The 19,490-nt window shown below is 42.1% G+C and overlaps 1 protein-coding gene across 2 annotated transcripts in view; it reads left to right on the plus strand.

The window, feature by feature from the left end:
* SH3RF1 (SH3 domain containing ring finger 1) overlaps nucleotides 1-19,490 on the plus strand; it is a 154,350-nt gene that overhangs the window by 108,874 nt on the left and 25,986 nt on the right. For both annotated transcript variants that reach the window (XM_054030354.1, XM_054030356.1), the window contains exons 7-9: nucleotides 6,262-6,416; nucleotides 8,977-9,147; nucleotides 9,342-9,601. In XM_054030354.1, coding sequence (XP_053886329.1) covers nucleotides 6,262-6,416; nucleotides 8,977-9,147; nucleotides 9,342-9,601 — 586 coding nt within the window. The remainder of the gene's footprint in view (nucleotides 1-6,261; nucleotides 6,417-8,976; nucleotides 9,148-9,341; nucleotides 9,602-19,490) is intronic.

Consider the following 19,490-nt stretch of genomic DNA (forward strand, 5'->3'; position numbering starts at 1 on the left):
TTGCCAAACATGCAAGTCATTAAAACTACCCAGTTTCTTTAGTTATATTGGAGTTTCTTCAAAAATGCCTGACAAAGGCCTTGGCATCAGTACCCATCAGCGTTAAACCACAGCAGTAAGTGTAACCCAGATGGGGAGAGACATCATTGGTTCACAGCCTCTAGTGGTGCTTTCTTTTTGACCAGATTCCTGATTAGGCAAGGCATGTAATTCCTATGGGGAATCTGAATTTATTCTCTGCTGTTTGCTTTGAAGTCCTGAGCTGTATGCACTGAAGTCTGTTGACTCTTAATGTTCTTTTTCTTGTTACCTTATTTTCAGTAAGAAGAAACTGTGAGCTGGCAGCTTTATTCATTTTACGTATACAAGCTGCAGTCTTGTGGCCCTTATATTCTTTTACTGTAGATGATGATAGACACTTCTTCACATCAAGCAGCCTATGATCACAGAGTGCACAGTAGTTCTTTTAAAATTCCCCTTTCTCTCCTGCTTCATAACCTCCTGTCTTCTTTGTAATAGTGTGCTAGACAGATCCTAACAGTTCCAGATGGCTGTTTTGGAGTTGCATAAGGTAGATTTTGTATCTGTAAACAATTTTTATGCATCTCTGGACTGATGAGTCTGAAAGGTACCCTCCCTGGTTTCTTGGATAATATTAATATCAGTGATAGGTGCAGTTGGTTCTTGACATTCACAACCTGTTAACCATTGCTGTCTTAATTTCTTTTTTTGTATTTAGAAGTGGGAACTAGCTCACTGATTTTTATTTATTGATTTTTTTTAAGGCTCTACCTTTAACTTTCCTCTTTGATTCTGAATATTATGGAAACAGCTTGGGAATCTGAATGCAACAGGGAGTCTTTAATCCCAAAACTTTTGCTACACTTTGATTGGTGTTTCTGGTTATCATCTGTGATGACCATAAACAACCCAGTAATTTCAGGCTCGTGTTTCTGATACGTTACTTAAAGGTGGTGGCTATTGTTTTAGCTATGGACTAACCCAAAGATGGCACAAGGTTTAGTTCACTTAATACAGCTCCTTTTATGTTACAACAAACTGAGCTGAGAAGAAAAAGGAGGAGGAACTGAAGAGTCAGAACAGGAAGTCCCAACCAACTCCTCTAAGTAACAAGAGTGTCTGTCGTTAAAGAATCTCTGAAACAATGTATCTGTCGTATATCAGTGGGGACTAATGGAGAAAAAGTTAGTCTTGTTCCATCCCCTGTAGGATAAGAGGCACTCTTTATTTTCTAGGGAGGGTATGACAAGCCCTCTTGGTTGAACTGGAGAGCAAATGGCTCCAGGACAAATCTGAGAGAGTTCTTGGAGCTAAGGACCCTGTGGATCTTGTAGCTGTGCTCATGTTTAAGACCCTACTATGATTGAGTGGTTGCACTCTCCTGTCTTGGAAGGTGATACACACATATGGTCCAAAGAATGTCAAGACTGCTATTCTTATTCCCTTTGTAATACTCCAGTTGTGGATGCTGTTTTGCCCAAAGCCAAAAGTTCTATGAAATTTATGACTTTGGGCTAAAATCCTTAGAGATAAGCGTTAGGAATGAGACAATTTTCAAATGGCAGTAATAGCTACATGCATTGTAAACTACTTGTACTGAATGAGCAAAATTTAATTTTAATGTCATCTACTATAATTTCACTGTTTCTGAAAGAAATTCAGAATATGGTTTTAAAAAAGTTGTACCTGGAATGAGAATTCAACAGGAGTTCTCTCTCTCTCCACACTAACAGCAACAAAATAATAATTTAGGTATAATTTGTATGGTATAACTTCTAATAGTAGAAAGATACTTGCCATGGTTTTCACTGAAAAATGCAGATGGTTAACAGGTGTTTTGAAGGAGGTAATTTGCACTAGTAGAATGAGAGAATTCCATTCAGAAGTAGTAGAGGAAGAGAAATGTAATGTGACACCATCATATTGGTTGCCTCATGATCATTCTGCCTTTAGATTTTGGTATAAAACTGAAACTACATTGGTGGGTTTGGGCAACGATTTCCTATCCAGCACTTTCCATGCTGCTGCCTTTTGATACTGCTGAACATGAAGTGGTGTTAACAAGTTTGCAGTAAATAGTAGCACATTGTTTTACTTTGGAGGACTCTGAGGAAAATCAGGGGTATTTGTTAGCCCAAAGGGGGAACTGCAGGATTCTATCCTGGTCACACACACAGCTTGTGTGATTGAATATGAAGCTGTCTGGTAAGGAAGCATGGACTGTCATGCTTTAGTGTGCTAATGACATTTAGCTCTGTATCTCCTTCATGTTGAACCAGCCGATTCAATGGTACGAATAATTCTGCAGGAGGGGGCATAAATAAGAGGCTAGCTGTCTGATGTTTAGTCTTTATAAAAGGAAGATAATTTTGGTAGGCTGGGGAAAACAACCAGAAGTGATGAGGGATTATATTAGTGTGGCTTTTGTTAGTAGTTCAGGTCATAGTTTAGGAATTTTGTTAGACCTGAACCTTTCTCTGCTGCTGGAGCCTTTCTACGCTGCCACCCCCCTACCAGAGCCTTTCCTTGCAGCCAGAGCCTTTCTATATGGCAGGGAAAGGCTCCAGCAGTGGGGAGGTAGTGGGATATTACATTGGTAAAAATATGTGTAGATGTTTGATGTACTACTTAGGCTTGTAGAGACCTATGTAAGGTATATTGCCTAAGGGTTAAGAATGGAGGGCACTCTACTTATCTATTCTGAGCCATGCCTCAGCATCTACACTGTTATTTGGTATACCTAGACTTTAGTAAGGCATTTGATACAGTCTAGCATGATATTCTTATTGATAAACTAGGCAAATACAATTTAGATGGGGCTACTATAAGGTGGGTGCATAACTGGCTGGATAACCGTACTCAGAGAGTTGTTATTAATGGTTCCCAATCCTGCTGGAAAGGCATAACGAGTGGAGTACCGCAGGGGTCTGTTTTGGGACCGGCTCTGTTCAATATATTCATCAACGACTTAGATATTGGCATAGAAAGTACACTTATTAAGTTTGCGGATGATACCAAACTGGGAGGGATTGCAACTGCTTTGGAGGACAGGGTCATAATTCAAAATGATCTGGACAAATTGGAGAAAAGGTCTGAGTTAAACAGGATGAAGTTTAACAAAGACAAATGCAAAGTGCTCCACTTAGGAAGAAAAAATCAGTTTCACACATACAGAATGAGAAGAGACTGTCTAGGAAGGAGTACGGCAGAAAGGGATCTAGGGGTTATAGTGGACCACAAGCTAAATATGAGTCATCAGTGTGATGCTGTTGCAAAAAAAGCAAACATGATTCTGGGATGTATTAACAGGTGTGTTGTGAGCAAGACACGAGAAGTCATTCTTCCGCTCTACTCTGCTCTGGTTAGGCCTCAGCTGGAGTATTGTGTCCAGTTCTGGGCGCCGCATTTTAAAAAAGATGTGGAGAAATTGGAAAGGGTCCAGAGAAGAGCAACAAGAATGATTAAAGGTCTTGAGAACATGACCTATGAAGGAAGGCTGAAAGAATTGGGTTTGTTTAGTTTGGAAAAGAGAAGACTGAGAGGGGACATGATAGCAGTTTTCAGGTATTTAAAAGGGTGTCATAAGGAGGAGGGAGAAAACTTGTTTACCTTAGCTTCTAAGGATAGAACAAGAAGCAATGGGTTTAAACTGCAGCATGGGAGGTCTAGGTTGGATATTAGGAAAAAGTTCCTAACTGTCAGAGTGGTTAAACACTGGAATAAATTGCCTAGGGAGGTTGTGGAATCTCCATCTCTGGAGATATTTAAGAGTAGGTTAGATAAATGTCTATCAGGGATGGTCTAGACAGTATTTGGTCCTGCCATGTGGGCAGGGGACTGGACTCGATGACCTCTCGAGGTCCCTTCCAGTCCTAGAATCTATGAATCTATGAATTTACACCCATGCAAGCTGGGCATGCAATGTCTGTACTCTACACTCCACCATAAGTCTAGATTTACCTTGAGTTTAAGTCAAGAAACAACAGATGGAGACAAAGGCGATACAAGGAAACAATGAGGCCATGTCCATGCTCCGGAGCTTATGCTGGCGTAGCCCTCTATTGTAGATACTGTGTCTGCTGACAGATGTTTTTCTATCAGTATGGTAATACCATCTCCCCAAATAACATTAGCTCTGCTGACAGAAGCACTCTTCTTTCAGCGTAGTTGTGTCTACACCTGGGCTTTTTCAGTGTAGCCTGTGCCCACCACCCCTGCAATCCTTGTGATGTAGCTATATCAGCGTAACTTTCTAGTATAGACCAGGCCTGAGACAATATTGGTCAGCCTGATATGCAGTTGTGTCAGTATGCCAGCAGTCTAACTGTTGTCATAGTTACTTAAGGTGTTGAACTCCATTAGTTTCATTTCATTAACCTTCTTCAGCAAAGTACTTTCCATGGTCTGTTTTTATTTAAAAACAAACAAAACAGAGATTCTGTACTATGGTACTAGTGTGCAATTAAGTATATTAACAGAACAAAAAAGGTACAAGAGATATCTCACCATACACTTCCATGCCAGTGGTATTGTAACATCTGTGAATGTTACAGTTCAAGTGTTAAGAAAGTAACTGAATTTGTAAATTCCAAATGATTTCTTGTCCTTTATATAACTGGACTATAAATAACTTTGTCAACAAAAATAATATAAAGTAGTTTTGATAGTTTTGTTATCCAGTACCAAACATTTTTTAAAACCTTGGGGTTTTTTGTTTCACTGGTCTAGAATCCTAATCCATTATCTGGCCAATGTAAATAACTGTTGCTAGCATAGCACATATTACATTCTTCTGGGAGATCATGTACATTCTGTCTTGGGTACAGTTGATTTATTTGGAAATCACAAGGCTGTATATACAATCAGAAGAAGATTTAAATGAAAATAAGTTATAACTGTTTCACAGCTTATCTTACGGATCACACCATTATTAAACCTTTTGGAGGAATACATTTGAATTATATTGTGCTTATAAGGCTGAATGATATGTGACCATTTCTGCTAGGTTTTGAAAACTATGAACATGTAGTTCATTATTGAATACTGAAAGTGCAAGATTGTCTTTTATTAATACATTGAATGCAGTATGATGATAATCTCGCTGTGTGTGGTTCTATGGCATCTTGTAGGAATGTTTTCTTAGAAAAATGTGAAAGAAGAAACTTAACAAACCAGTGTTCAGCCAAAAAATCTGATTGAATGTAATTTTAATTCTGAATGTCATGGTAGCAATTTATATTTATGTGCTGATGTATTGGAACAGACAGGCATACAATACATTTTGTCAATGTATATTTTTAATTTGCGGTCTTCAAAACTGAATGAACAATGGAATGGTTCAGAAATTTGTTTAGAAATTAAGGGATTGTTTTACAGTAGAGTTGATAGATGAAAATAGTTTATGCTTTCTGTATCATATACTGGGAGGAGAGAGGCGGAGTTGTTTTGAGTTCTTACATGGTATGGTTGAAAGAGGGTGGGGGGTGGGGGGGGACACTGCCCCTGTGTGAGCCTGTTTTCCCAAGAGTGACAGTACACAGGCTCCTAAAGAATTATCTGAGGTTTTATAGATCAGAAGAAGGTAACAATTACTCTATTGATTTTCAAAAGGAACGGAATTCTGTAGGCAGAACCCCCATTAGGATCTGCCTGTAAAGGAACTGCAGCTTTTCATTGGTGTGCTTGTTAAAGATTACCAGTCTTGATAATACTGAATTTCAAAAGCTGGCACTTCTAAATAGAAGAATAAATGAAAGTGGCAACAATAGCACAGTGACTGTGGTCTACTATTGTCTTGCTTTTTGTAGCCCACACATCAAAGGGAATTTTCCACTAGAAGGAGTGGTTTTGGGTGAACTGCAGCTGAATTGTGTATTGCATTTCAGCTTCAGGCTACAAAAACAACCAGGGATTGAAGTCTATTCAACAGTAGGATGTAAAACCTACCTCTTGGAAGGCTTCTGGATTCTTGTTAAGAATTCTCATGAAAATGTTGTTTGTTATAATTAGAAACAATACTTTCAGCTTCCCCTGTGCTGGGAAATTGCTTATCTGTTTCCTTAACTGGCTATGATGAATTCAAGATCTTAAACTGGAAAAAGAGAGACAAACCTAGTTGTCCAGTTATGGCTTACCAACCGATGGTAGAATGCTGTGCTCAACTAGTTTACTGTTAAAATCTTTTTTCAGTATCTTAACACACTCTATTTTCTCTTGCTCTTTTTTTTCTTTTAATACTAGAATATGAATCCCCCCCTTCCGCCACCACCTCTTTTGTCTACCACAATCATTGCTTCAACATCTTCAGGGCTGCCTTCTTCAGGAGTAGTACAAAGGCCTGCATCAGGAACAACTGACCAAACACCACATTTACGACCACAGTCTCGACCAAGTGTGTAAGTGAAATTGAAATGTTACCAGTTGTGAGTTTGGGGAGTGGGCAGAAGGGAGGTCTGAAGGGAAGGGGAAAGAGGAGAAGAAAATATAGTAAGACAAGTCATTTCAGATATAAATTGGAACATGTTCATGACTCACCAGCTGGCCTGAGTCCTGCTAAAATTCCCAGAAAGCAGTGTGTATAATTAGGAAACAAAAGCAACACAATGGAGTTGATAATGTGATCTCCCCTAACAGTCTTCATGCTGAAGGCTATTTATAGCATAGGTAAATATAATAGCATGCTGCTGCATTGTATTATGTGGATAAAATACAAATAAATGGAATATTCATCATGTAGAGAGTGAATGTACTTTTCTTTTCCTTGAGTTAGGGATGAGGACTACCTAATTCACAAGTGGCAATGTCCTGAGTGAGTTTCTTCAATGTCATCTACTATAAAAGGAATCAAAAGACCATCCCCATGTAGAATAATTTATGCTAGAACACAGAAAGCATTGTATCTTGTTTGGCATGTTATATCATCATCTCATTGTCAGGCTGCCTGTGCAGGTTACAAGTGCAGTTCGAATGAGGATTCTACAGTTAAGTTAATTAGTGGGTGGCAGTTTGGAACGAAGACAGAAAGCTGCTAGCTAGTGTTATCCAATACAATAAAATAGGAGTAATATTGCCAGGTGAAAAATATTTTATATATAACATGTGGTCCTGACAACATCTCTCTTTTTGAAAATTTCATTGTATGAGCAATCTGGAAGAGTAGATTATGCAGGTGAGGGACTGCACAAATTGTTGGACCGGTGGAAGCAGTAAAGCTTTGATAGGAAGGAAGGGGACAAAAATAGTTGTAAAATGCATCTTTAAAAAAAGAAGCAGAAAAGGAGAGGACATGACTGACAATCCTCCCTCCCTTCCTCCTCCAGTCATGATTCCATAGTTTTAAAAATTTTATTAAGATGATGTTAAAAAAATAGTGAACAGAGTTTGAGCATAGAAGTTTCTGGTTATCCAGGAATAACATACAGATTATCGAGGGTGCAAAATTTGGTTTAAGATCAGGTGGCATGAGGAATACATAATCTGCAATATCCCCGATTGGGGGTAAAAGGTTGATGAAGCTGTAGCTTCTCAGGAGGAAAATAAGTGGGTTTTAAAAGTGAAACAGCAGCCACTCTGTAGGCGTAAGCTTCCAGCAACATAGCACATCTCCCTCCAGCACTTCAATTGCACTATAGGGACCCAGTTCTCTGATTTAAAAAGAAAAAGTTGATTCAGAAGTATTTTGTTTATTTCTGAATCTGGTCTTTCAGTCCCAAGTATAAATACTCACAGAAAGGAAAAGAAGTGTGTGCGGGGGCAGGGAAGGCGTGGAGAAGAATTTAATGGCTAGGAAACCCAGAAAAAGAAACTACAGTAAATAACAAAATTTACAATTCGTATTTTCAGTTAATTTCTAATGTACATTAATTTTAATAACATACACTAACAAGGAACACATAATAACTGATTAAAAATTTAACATAATACCTTTCCCTTAATAGCACTTCTTTTTATAGTTGCCACAGGATGATTGGTGGTGTGTCATTAGATGGCATGGGCATTTCTTGGGGGTATGATATCCCAGCACCTGTCATGCTATAGTCTTTAATTGTTGCCCTTCATTTTGAACTCTTACCCAATCAGGAAAGTGGAAGAAAGTGATTTTGTACCTTTTTATGTTTAAACTAGGGCTGTGAAACAATTTTAAAAAATTGCAATTAATCATGAGATTAAAAAAACATGGAAATCACAGTTTTAATCACACTGTTAATAATACAGTAGCATTTATTTAAATATTTTTGGATATTTTCTACATTTTCAAATATATTGATTTCAAGTACAACACAGAATACAAAGTGTACAGTGCTCACTTTATATTATTTTTGATTACAAATATTAGCACTGTAAAAAAGATAAAAGAAATAGTATATAATATATAAATATAATGTATATAGTATTATATATAATATCATATATATAGTACATAGTAAATAAGAAGCGGGCAGCATTATCTCCTATAAAGGTAAACAAACTTGTTTGTCTTAGCAATTGGCTGAACAAGTAGGACTGAGTGGACTTGTAGGCTCTAAGTTTTACATTGTTTTGTTTTTGAGTACAGTTATGTAACAACAAAAAATCTACATTTGTAAGTTGCACTTTCATGATAAAGAGATTGCACTACAGTACTTGTATGAGGTGAATAAAAAAATATAATTTCTTTTGTTTTTTACAGTTCAAATATTTATTTAAAAAAGTGAGCACTGTACACTTTGTATTGTGTGTTGTAATTGAAATCAATATATTTGAAAATGTAGAAAAACATCCAAAATATTAATAATAAATTTCAATTGATATTCTATTATTGTTTAACGGTGCGATGAAAACTGCAATTAATCACAATTAATTTTTTTAATTGAGTTAATTACTTTTGAGCTAATTGCTTGAGTTAACTGCGATTAATTGACAGCCTTAGTTGAAACATTAGATAAAGAGAGATTCATGTGCTTTCCTTTCTTCTAGGTATATTGCCATATATCCATACAGTCCTCGAAAAGAGGATGAACTGGAACTGCGAAAGGGGGAGATGTTTTTAGTCTTTGAACGTTGTCAAGATGGCTGGTTCAAAGGAACCTCCATGCATACAAGCAAGATTGGTGTTTTCCCTGGCAATTATGTGGCACCAATCACAAGGTATGATTTTTTTTAAGCAAGTGTCTGAATAGTTTACTTTGTTTCTAGTTGTTCACATTGATTTGTATGTTATACTTAAACCTAAAACCAGCAATGATATGAAGAGCATCGCCTTTTAGTAACTACTTATGTTTTCGTTTTTGTTTTTTTTGTTTTTTAAATAATTGAATCAAAGGGCTTTTTAATTTTGGCAGGACGGTGACAAGTGCTTCGCAAGCAAAAGTCCCCATGTCTACTGCTGGCCAGACAGCACGAGTGATGACCATGGTCAGCCCTTCCACTGCTGGTGGAACATCACAGAAACTTCAGGGGAACAGCATGACAGTCCATTCCAATGTGGTCCCAACTGCTGTCGTTTCTGCAGCACATATCCAAACTAGTCCACAAACCAAGGTTCTTATGCATATGTCGGGGCAAATGACAGTCAACCAGGCTCGCAATGCTGTTAGAACAGGTAAAAAGAACTTGTGCTTCACACCGAACATAGTCAGCCTGTGAAATTCACTGATGCAAGAGGTCAGTCAGATAATGTGGATTTTTTTTTTTTTTTTTAAGAGGCAGATAATTTCTGAAACTCTAATACACTTTTCTGGAATTGCTGAGTAACTTATTGTTCTCAAATTAATGCAAGGCAGAAAAACCAATCCAGTGTAATAAAAAAATTTTGGTACTGCAGAGTCCAGGCCAGGCCCTGTCTCTCCTAAACTTCCCTGTTGAAGCGTTCATAGTACTACAGGAGACGTCGGGGTGCTGGGAGGCGAAGATGGTCTATTAAAGGAGAGCTATTAAAGTATACATATCATTTAGTGACCGTTCCTTTCCTAAGTGAGAGAAAAGACGTCTGGTGCTCTTCTGTGTTTGAAGAGCTGTATCAGATTTGTGAATCATGTCTGTCTTAGCCAGGTAAGAGCGAATTGCTACAATGTTGACTCAGTCTGCCCAAATTGAAAGAAGGGGGGGAACAGGGGAATCAAGAACTAGATGCTGTGGTTACATAGTGTTGCAAAGGGATCCCAATAAGCAGCCTGAAAATGTCACTAGTAGCAGAAATACTAGAGCAGATTGGTATTTGAGGAGAATGTGAACCAACCTCAAAAGTCTATCTGAACTTCAAGTTCCAAAACACTGAAGGAAGGAAGCTGCACTCCCCTAGGAGGATTGCACTGTGGCTAGGTTTGTTCACTGTGTGATTATTTCATGTACAGCTTTGCTAGGTGCAGTTATTAGTCTTCCTATGAAATTTCAGGTGTTGGCCAATGCAAGTGGGTAGAGTACCAGGCTTGGATTAGTTCTTCTTCAAGTGGTTGCAGATGTGTATTCCACTTAGGTGTGCAAATCTCTAGCATGCCAAGGCCAGAGAACTTTGCCTAGCAGTATACTTAGGGGCAGCACGCATGCCTTCTGGCCCTTCATAGCCCCTCCCATGACTATTTATGGGCAGTGCCACCTAGACCCCCTTCAGTTCCTTCTCACTCCCTGCTGCTTGAATTGAAGTGCTCTGTGTGGTATCTGTCTCATGCTTTACTGTCATGGTGCTTTGCTGTGAGCTTGTGTATTTAGCTAGTTTTAATGTACCCTTAGTATTTAGCTAGTTAGTAGTAATTTAGTTAAGTAGGATTTAGTCAGGTTTGATGCCCTTAACAGGTTTGAAACCCATCATGTGGGGTGACTATCCCTAATAATGGCCCCACACTCTGTGTTTGTGTCTTGCAGAAGTGCCCCATTTGTAAGGCTTTCAGAAAGAGAATGCAGGTGGCTAGAGACCTGCACCTGAAGCAACACCTTATGGAGCAGGGCATGAGGCCTGTTTTGGGGAAGGGTGCTTCCACAAATCGTCCAGCCCCTCAGAGAACTTTGGAACCAGCACAGGTTGTTGTTGCATGGCCAGATTCTGATTCCTTTCTGAGGAGAAAGATAAATTGTTCTCCTTTCTCTGGTCCTCTGAGGAGGAGGACTCTCAAAACGGATCAGGGCCAGTCTAGAGCTTGGAGAGATTCCTCCTCCTCTACTGAAAGGAGTAGACTGGCACAGGGATTCCTTCAGAATACAGAACAGAGTTAGGCTATCTAGCTCCTCTCTGGTACTAAGGCGATTGGACACCATACTGCTGATTCCAACATCGTCTGTGGAACATTCATTGAATCTGGTGATGTCAGCACTGACTGTTTCTGCTCCAGTGGCATATCTGGCAGCATCAGACTTGCTCTGCCTTTCTGTTCCTGACTCTCCATTAATTCAGGGGCACTCAGTTTTGTATACTAAGCACTGGCTGGACTGGTTGCAGAGTATTCCCTGTGCCAGCACTGTTTCAGTACCATTTAAAACTCAGCATGCAGAGCTGAGTTCAGCCTTCTGTTCGGTACTTAAAAGCTCATCACGGCAGATACTGACTTCAGTACTGACGATGGTTTCGGTGTAGACCAAGCCTGATGTATTGGTACCAGCCTCATCTCCAGTACCAAAGTCCATTCCATTGCCAAGCATACGTGCAATGCTGCAACCAGTACCCAAGATGCCAGCTACCTTAGTGTTGGCACTGATGTGGCCTGCATATTGGGCTTCAGAAGAGGCTGGATGTTTGCTTGCTCCACCTGAAGTGGCTCCTCCGTTGCCCCCAGGCTCTTGGAAGGTTCATCAAGATTGAGTTTGAGGACATCTTCCACCTCTCCTTTCCCTTCCAAGTACCAGTCTCAAAAATCTTTGAGACTTCCTGGGGCTCACCATCAGTACTGAGATTGGCATTATTCCAGCAGTAGGGATAGGGGCTCTTGGCCCAGTTCCTACTTGCCACCAATGCCATATCCTTATCCTCAGTGGCCTCTCTGGAACCCTCGGGATGTTCCTCAATCTGCGAAGTCCTGATCATCTGCTCAGTCCAGGGCAAGGTCACCAGTCCCTTTGGTAGTCTCCCCTTTTGAACCACCTACACTGCAGACAGGCTGATTATCTTCTCTTCCTTCCTTTTTCTCCTCACTGAATGATTCCATAATCCTCTTCTCCTGTGCCAGAGGATTTTAAGTTGTATCAAGATATCCTGAGGTGAATGGTTACAGCCTAGGGCATTCAGGCTGAGTTTGTTCAGGAGAACATCCATACATTGATGGACCTTCTCCAGCTGTCAGTTTCAGGAAGGGTAGCTCTCTCTCTGTAAATGAAGTGCTTTTGGAACCTATGAAGACTTTGTGGCATACTCTAACTCCCTTGCTGTCCACAGTGAAGTGTACTGATGAAAGGTATTATGTTCCTCTGCAGGGTTTCAAGTGCTTTCACTTACCTTCAGCCCCTAACTCTCTTGTCATTACAGCATCAAGCGAGAGGCTGTGACAAGGGAGGTATAAGTCCATGCCTAAAGACAAAGAGGTTAGTTTTAATGGGAAGGAAAATTAATTCAACTGTGTCTTTACAAATGCACATTTCTAATCAGCAAGTGCTATTATCAAAATATAATTTTGTAAATTAGGAGGCTATATTCAAATTTACGGATAAGCTGCTAGAAATCCTCCAGGGAATTGTTTAAAGCTTTCATTGCAGAAGGCCATCTAGTGGCAAAGATGTCACTACAGTCAACACTGGATGTGGTGTACACCACTTCTAGGATTGTGACCTCAGCTAGCTCTGGCAAAGTTCCTGAGGTCCAACAACGCTTAGAGGACTTACCTTTTGAAGATCAGTTTTTGTTTTATGAGAAAACAGATGAGTTCTCCGAGTCCTGGTCCCTGTGTGTATTCCACACATGGATACGCATCTGTGCCATGCACCCAAGTCCAGAAATTCTAACAAGCAGTGTCCATTGGCCCACACAAGTGCAGTAGATCTCCTCGTGCTCCCGACCAAGGACATAAGAGTCAATGCGGTCCTATGCCTCGCCAGTTCCTTCTTACTGCCACATGGCCTGAGTCAGAATCCCTGTGCCCACAGATTTCTGCTGCTTTTTCTCTTGATAGAATTGGCAAATAGATTTGTAAACAGTTTTTATACTTCATAGTTTTTATATTAGCATATAACTGTGTACTATCGTTAGTATGGCTTGTTTTTCCCCATTCTGGGGACTCCCTCCCCATAATTAGGAACTATGCCCAGAGTCCCGGGGTTGAAGAATTGTATCTCTTGCCCTCACTTCTTCTCTGAGAGCAACCATCACCAATGTTGCTTCTGTGGCTTGGATGATATGCATATTTCTACTAAGTGCAGTATTTGTGTCTTGTTTCCACCAAGAACGCACGAAACTTGTGAGTTTTGTCTAAAGAAACACCTTATGAAGAAGGCTGAGGCCCCATTCTGAACTGGGCAAGGGAGACCCTCTGTACATAGGACCCAGTAGACCGTACTGCATCCCTCCAAGCATGAGCTTAAGAGCAGAGTCTGCAGCTCCTAAGCCCAAGGACTCTTTCTCCAAGGCTTCCCATGAGAGTACAGTGCACTCTCATGGTCGCAAGGACAGAACCCCGTCCTCTACTGTCCACAAGAAACACGATCACTTCATGAGCCTGTCAAAGTCAGGTGAGCCTTTGTGTGTGGGGATCCTAAGGGACCAGCATAGCTGAAAACCCCTAAGTTGGAGGGTACAGCGTGCAAAAAGAAAACTCCTCTGATTCTGTTGGTGACGTCAGCTCCATAATCTGCCATTTCAGTTTAAGAGTGCAGTTCTGGATTTATTGGTACTGGCTTGCTCATCTAAGGAACACACTAGTTCTCAAGACATGCTGGAACCATTGGTTCTGACCATCGGAAACCCCCAACCCAACCCCACCCCAGACACTGGGACATACAGAGACATATACTACGCCAAAGGATATCTTCCTTCCTTGTCTGCAGCTCAGTCTCTCATCCTTTCCAGCCCAGCCCTCCTGAGGGATCTTACAACTCCAGAAGATACTACTACTTCGGTGTCTCAGGAACCCTCTCATCTCTAACCATTGGGCCGGCATGCCCTGGTGCCAATGGCCCCACCATTGGAAGGGGAGCATTTTTCAGGCTTTAATGAGTCAGAATTTCTGGCCACTCCTCCATCTCCTTGGAGGACTCTAACAGAAAGTCAATGAGATCTGGATGCTACCCCTCCAGATGTGACTTCCCTAGGGACCCCTGGTACCTGTTGCCATGTTTCCCCACAAATGGCTGATCCCTCTTTCTGGCCTTATTGGGGCTCATGGGACTCTCTCAGCTGCCAGGGACCGACCCAGGAATCTGGCCACACTTCTCCTTCTCGGCACACACCGGATCTGTCAGAGTATGAGGAGGAGAGGATATTGACCTGGATCCACAGGTATCAGCGGGAATCTCATCCTTGTCTCTGAATCAAGTGGTCACTCTTTACTCTTCATCTCTGCTGGACATCATAACCAGTACCAAGAGCTAGTGCAGAGGATTGCCAATGACCTACCAATACAGCAGGAGGTGGTCCAGGACCCACAACACTGGTTCCTGGATATTTTGTAATCTTCCAGTTAACAAGGTCATCCTGGAGCTGGCTAGATTGGTATGACACACTCCAGCATCCTGTACCCCCACACCTGAAAGAGCTGAGGTGCTATTTCATTTCCACAAAGGGAGCTGAATTTATTTTCTCCCACCCTGCACCCAACTTTCTGGTGGTACAGGCAGCAATGAAGAGGGCTAGGTCGCAACATCTAAGGACCACCCTGACAGACAAGGGCTCATAGAGGTTGGATCTCCTGGAGAGAAAGGTCTTTCATCTATGGGCCTGCCATTCTGTATTGCTATCAGGCTGTTAGCTAAATATGATTTTAACAACTATTCAAGGCTGGTGGACTTTAAGGACAAGCTTCCTACTGAGGACAAAGCCCAATTTCAGTCTTTCATACAGGAGGGTAAGTTAGTAGCAAGATATGGCATCCACAGGACTGACCTCTGGTATAGTCATAAGGAAGGATTCTTGGCTACAGTCTTCAGGTTTCCCTAGAAAATTTCAGAATACCATACAGAATCTTCCCTTCGACGACTCAGATCTCTTCAATGAGAAAACGGATGAGTCCCTACACCTGTCAAAGACTCTGTGCTCCTTGGGGATTTATGCTCTGGCCTCGGAGAGAAAACATTAGAGACAAACATATAGGTCAAGGTCATGCTCTCCTCAAGCCAAGCCTGCAGTGAAACATCAGAGGTTCAGAGGCCTTGCTTTTTGGCTCCCTCGACCACCACAACCTCTACCCATTCCAAGTCTCCTACAAAGGGCTACTTAGGTGAGTCTCAACTGAGACATCCAACCACCACTGATGCTAGCCACCTCTTCCCCTATTATTTAGGAGGCCATCTCACATTCTTCACCCACAATGGGGGCTTGATCATGACAGACTTCGGTCTTGGAAATTATTCATCGAGGAAACTCCATCAAGTTCTTCTCCCTCACTCCTCACAACCACTCTTCCTGATCCCCCTTCAGAGACCACTCTCATGAGATGATTGTTCATCAGGAGGCAGACACCCTCTTACAGTGAGGGGCAATAGAGTGCATCTTTCCTCAGTATGAAGGAAGAGAGTTCTATTCCCCAAATTTTCTAGTCCCACAAAGAGACCCATTCTGGTCCTTTGGCAACTGAACAGCTTTAATAGAAAGTCGAAATTCAAGATGGGTACGTTAGTATCGATAATCTCTTCACTACAGGAGGGGATGTGGTTCGTGGCTTTTGACATGAAGGATGCATACTTTCATGTAAACATTCATCATTCCCCCAGAAGGTTCCTACGATTTATGGTGGGCCAAGAGTATTTCCAGTTCAGAGTCCTTCCCTTTGGGCTAGCAACAGCACCCAGAATGTTCACAAGTTTTGTCTGTGGTGGTAGCCCAAATGAGACACCAGAGTTACAATTTTCCCATATCTGGATGATTGGTTCTTGGTAAGTCTCTCCTGCCAAGAGGTCAAGTCGGCGACAGAGTTTCTGCTCCATCTTCTAGCAGTCCTGGTCACCTGCATAAACAAAGTAAGCACAGATTACTCACAGACCAAAAACTATGATCAGAATATGCCTCTCGCTTTTAAGCCATATGGTCTTGTGCGCTCATGTGAAGCTGTTCACCAGGCTTCATCTATGATGTCTACACCCCTGGCTCTGGTCAGTCTATCACCAAAGATCATATCAACACCAAAGTGACCATTCCCACCAGATTCATCACCTCCCTCACCTGTTAATCAAATCCAGAGAGAGTAAGAATGGATGTTCCCTTAAACACTCCTAGTCCCAATGTCACCATCATAACAGACACTTCCCTTCTGAACAACCACATTGCATAAGGACCCTTAACGAGGCCAGAGTGCACATCAGTATACTAGAACTGAGAGCAGTCCACCTGCCTTGCAGAACCTTGCTTCCACTTACACATTTACATCATATCCAAGTGATGTTAGACAACATCCCCATGGTCTTTTACATAAGCAAACAGGGTAGAGCAAGATCTCTTCCCTTTTGCCTGAAAGCAATTAGGCTTTGGAATTGGTGCATGAGAAACCATATCACTATCTAACTATGTCTACACTGGCAAGTTTCTGCGCCACAAGTTATACCACTTTTATTAAAACGCTGGAATTAAACCACTGTTGCGTGTCCACGTTGTGCTCCTTGTGGTGCTGGAGCGCATCCACATTAGCAGCTCTTGAACAGCAAAGACAGCAGTGCATTGTGGTAGCTATCCCACTGTGCAACTGGCTGCAGGGTGCTTTGGGAACAGTTTGCAATGCCTCATGGGGCAGGCACAGCATCACATGATGCAGGTTTCCCAATCCCATTGTTCCATGGGCATCCTACTACATTGCCAGCTGCTTTTCAACTGCGGTGTCGGGGAGGAAGTGTGTGTGACAGGGAGTTAGGTGACCAGATGTCCTGATTTTATAGGGACAGTCCTGATATTCGGGACTTTTTCTTATATGGGCACCTATTACCCCCACATCCCGATCCTGATTTTCCATTCTTGCTATCTGGTCACCCTACAGGGAGTGTGTGTGTATATGGATGGGGGGAGAGAGACAGTGTGTTTTGGGGGACAGAGAGGGTGTCAGCATCCTGTCTTGTAAGTTCAGACAGTGGCAGGAAGCAACCAATCCTGGGGGAGGGGGAAAACCCCAACATCAGCCCCCGCCTCCCTCCCTGGGCGCGCTCTCTCTCTCTCTCTCTCTCACTCTCACTCTCTCTCACACACACACACACACACACACACACACACACACACACACACACACACACACACACACACACACACACACACTGTTCAACATGGTTTGCTTTGTGTCCCTGAGCAGATCAGCACACCATGCAACAGCTGTCCGTCAGAAACGGTGCTTTGAAAGGGCAGAGGCGCATGTCTCCAGGGCAGCCAAGTTCAAAACAATGAGCAGAGCAGTCACTTGAGGTGTTATGGGACAGCTCCAGAGCCCAATTTTACGGTAGAAAGAAATCAAGTGTCTACACTGGCAATAGAGCACTGGAGCCTCTGTGCAAATAGCCTTACGACTCTCGTTGATGTGGTTCTTTTGCAGTGCTGCAACTGAGGAGTTTCTGTGCACAAAGTGGCTTGCAGTGTGTGCATATTTGCGGTTTGAGCACAAAAAGCTGCTTTACTGCGCAGAAACTTGCCAGTGTAGACAAGCCCTAAGCCACATACCTCCCAGGTGCTCAGAACCCTTTAATAGACCACCTGAGCAGGCACTTCTCTGCAGACCAAAAGTGGGAGATTCACCACTATGTCCCAAGTGAAATATTCACTCAGTGGGGTACACCTCAATGGGATTTCTTTGTGTCCCAAATGAACAAAAACTTCCCCAATGGGCAATGGCTCTCAAGACAGCGCGCTCTTGTTGTCATGGCCAAATGATCTGAGATATGCCTTTCCTTCCATTCCCCTGCTACCACAGGTCCTGAGAAAGATCTGTCATGACGGCCGTTATCATTTTCCTAGAAACCAAATGGCGTAGGCAATTTTGCTTCCCAGAGCTCCTGAAAATGTCACCTCCTCCCATTTCCAGATCTCAGGGAGGCAGGGATTAAAATCAGACACCCCAATCTGGACTTGCTCTATCTCATGGTCTGGTGTTTGGTTGGGCATCGGAAGTAGAATGCTCTTGTTTGACACCCATTCAAGCTATTCTTTCCCAAAATAGGAAAGGTTCAACTTGGACCTGCTATCTTACTTAATGGAGATGTTTCTGTATCTAGATGCAGCGTAATAAGCCTTCTCCAGGCATTGCAAGTATTCTGATCATTTTCGATGATCTCCTATCTCTTAAAAACCCAAGCTTTTCCATTAGCTCCCTGTGGGTCCATCTCACAGTGATTAGTGCCTTCCTCCCTCCAGTGGATGGGCAGGGGACTGGACTCGATGACCTCTCGAGGTCCCTTCCAGTCCTATAATCTATGAATCTATGAATCTCTCAAGTTATTCACAAACTGAAGCTAGATCATGCTAACCCGATTCTTGTTGTACCAGCTTGGCCAAGACAATGTTGGTTCTCCGACCTTAAAAGTCTATCTGTTCAGTCTCCCAGATCTCTTCCCCTTCTTCCTGACCTACTGATTCATCCTCTTGGATGCTGTATGGTTAGATGAGAAGGAAGGAAGATTTTCAGACCCAGTTCAATGAGTCCTACTTAATAATAGAAAACCCTCTACTAGGTGTACCTATTTTCCAAGTGGAAGCATTTTCAGTTTGATCACTAGCTCAAGGAGTCCAGCTGATGCTAGCTCGCGTTTATTTTGGATTACTCGTTACATCTTAAGTCCTCAAGTCTGCCTCTCAGGTCAGTGAGGGGTCCACTTAGCGTTGGTTTCGCATTCCACCCTCCGATCCAAGGGAATTCAATTTTTCCTCATTCCAAGGTATTTAGATTTCTAAAAGGTGTTGTCTGTCTTTTCCCGCCTATAAAGAAATGGTTCCCTTGTGGGAGCTTAACGCTGTGCTGGCTGCCCTCATGGGACCTCCCATCTGAGCCTTTAGCAACTTGTTCTCTCTCCTTCCTCTGTCAAAAGGCAGCCTTTCTTATTGCCATAACGTCCACAAGGAGAGTAAGTGAACTGCAGACCCTAATGGCAAGGCTGCCCTATACACAGTTTTTCAAAGACAAGTTGGCTTTAAGACCACACCCCAAATTTTTGTCTAAAGTGGTTTCACTGTTTTACCTTAAGCAAACAAAATACTTGCCTATATTTTTCCTAAGCCTCATTCAAATGCGGATGAACAGCACCTTCATTCACTGGATATGAGATGATCATTGGAGTTCTTTCTGTAAAGGACTAAACCATTCAGTGCATCACCTCAACTTTTTGTGTCCTGTGTGGATTGGACGGGAGGTTAGGTGATTTCGGCACAGATCATCTCCAGATGGATTACTTCT

The sequence above is a fragment of the Malaclemys terrapin genome, chromosome 5, assembly GCF_027887155.1.
Source record: "Malaclemys terrapin pileata isolate rMalTer1 chromosome 5, rMalTer1.hap1, whole genome shotgun sequence".
NCBI lineage: Eukaryota > Metazoa > Chordata > Testudines > Emydidae > Malaclemys > Malaclemys terrapin.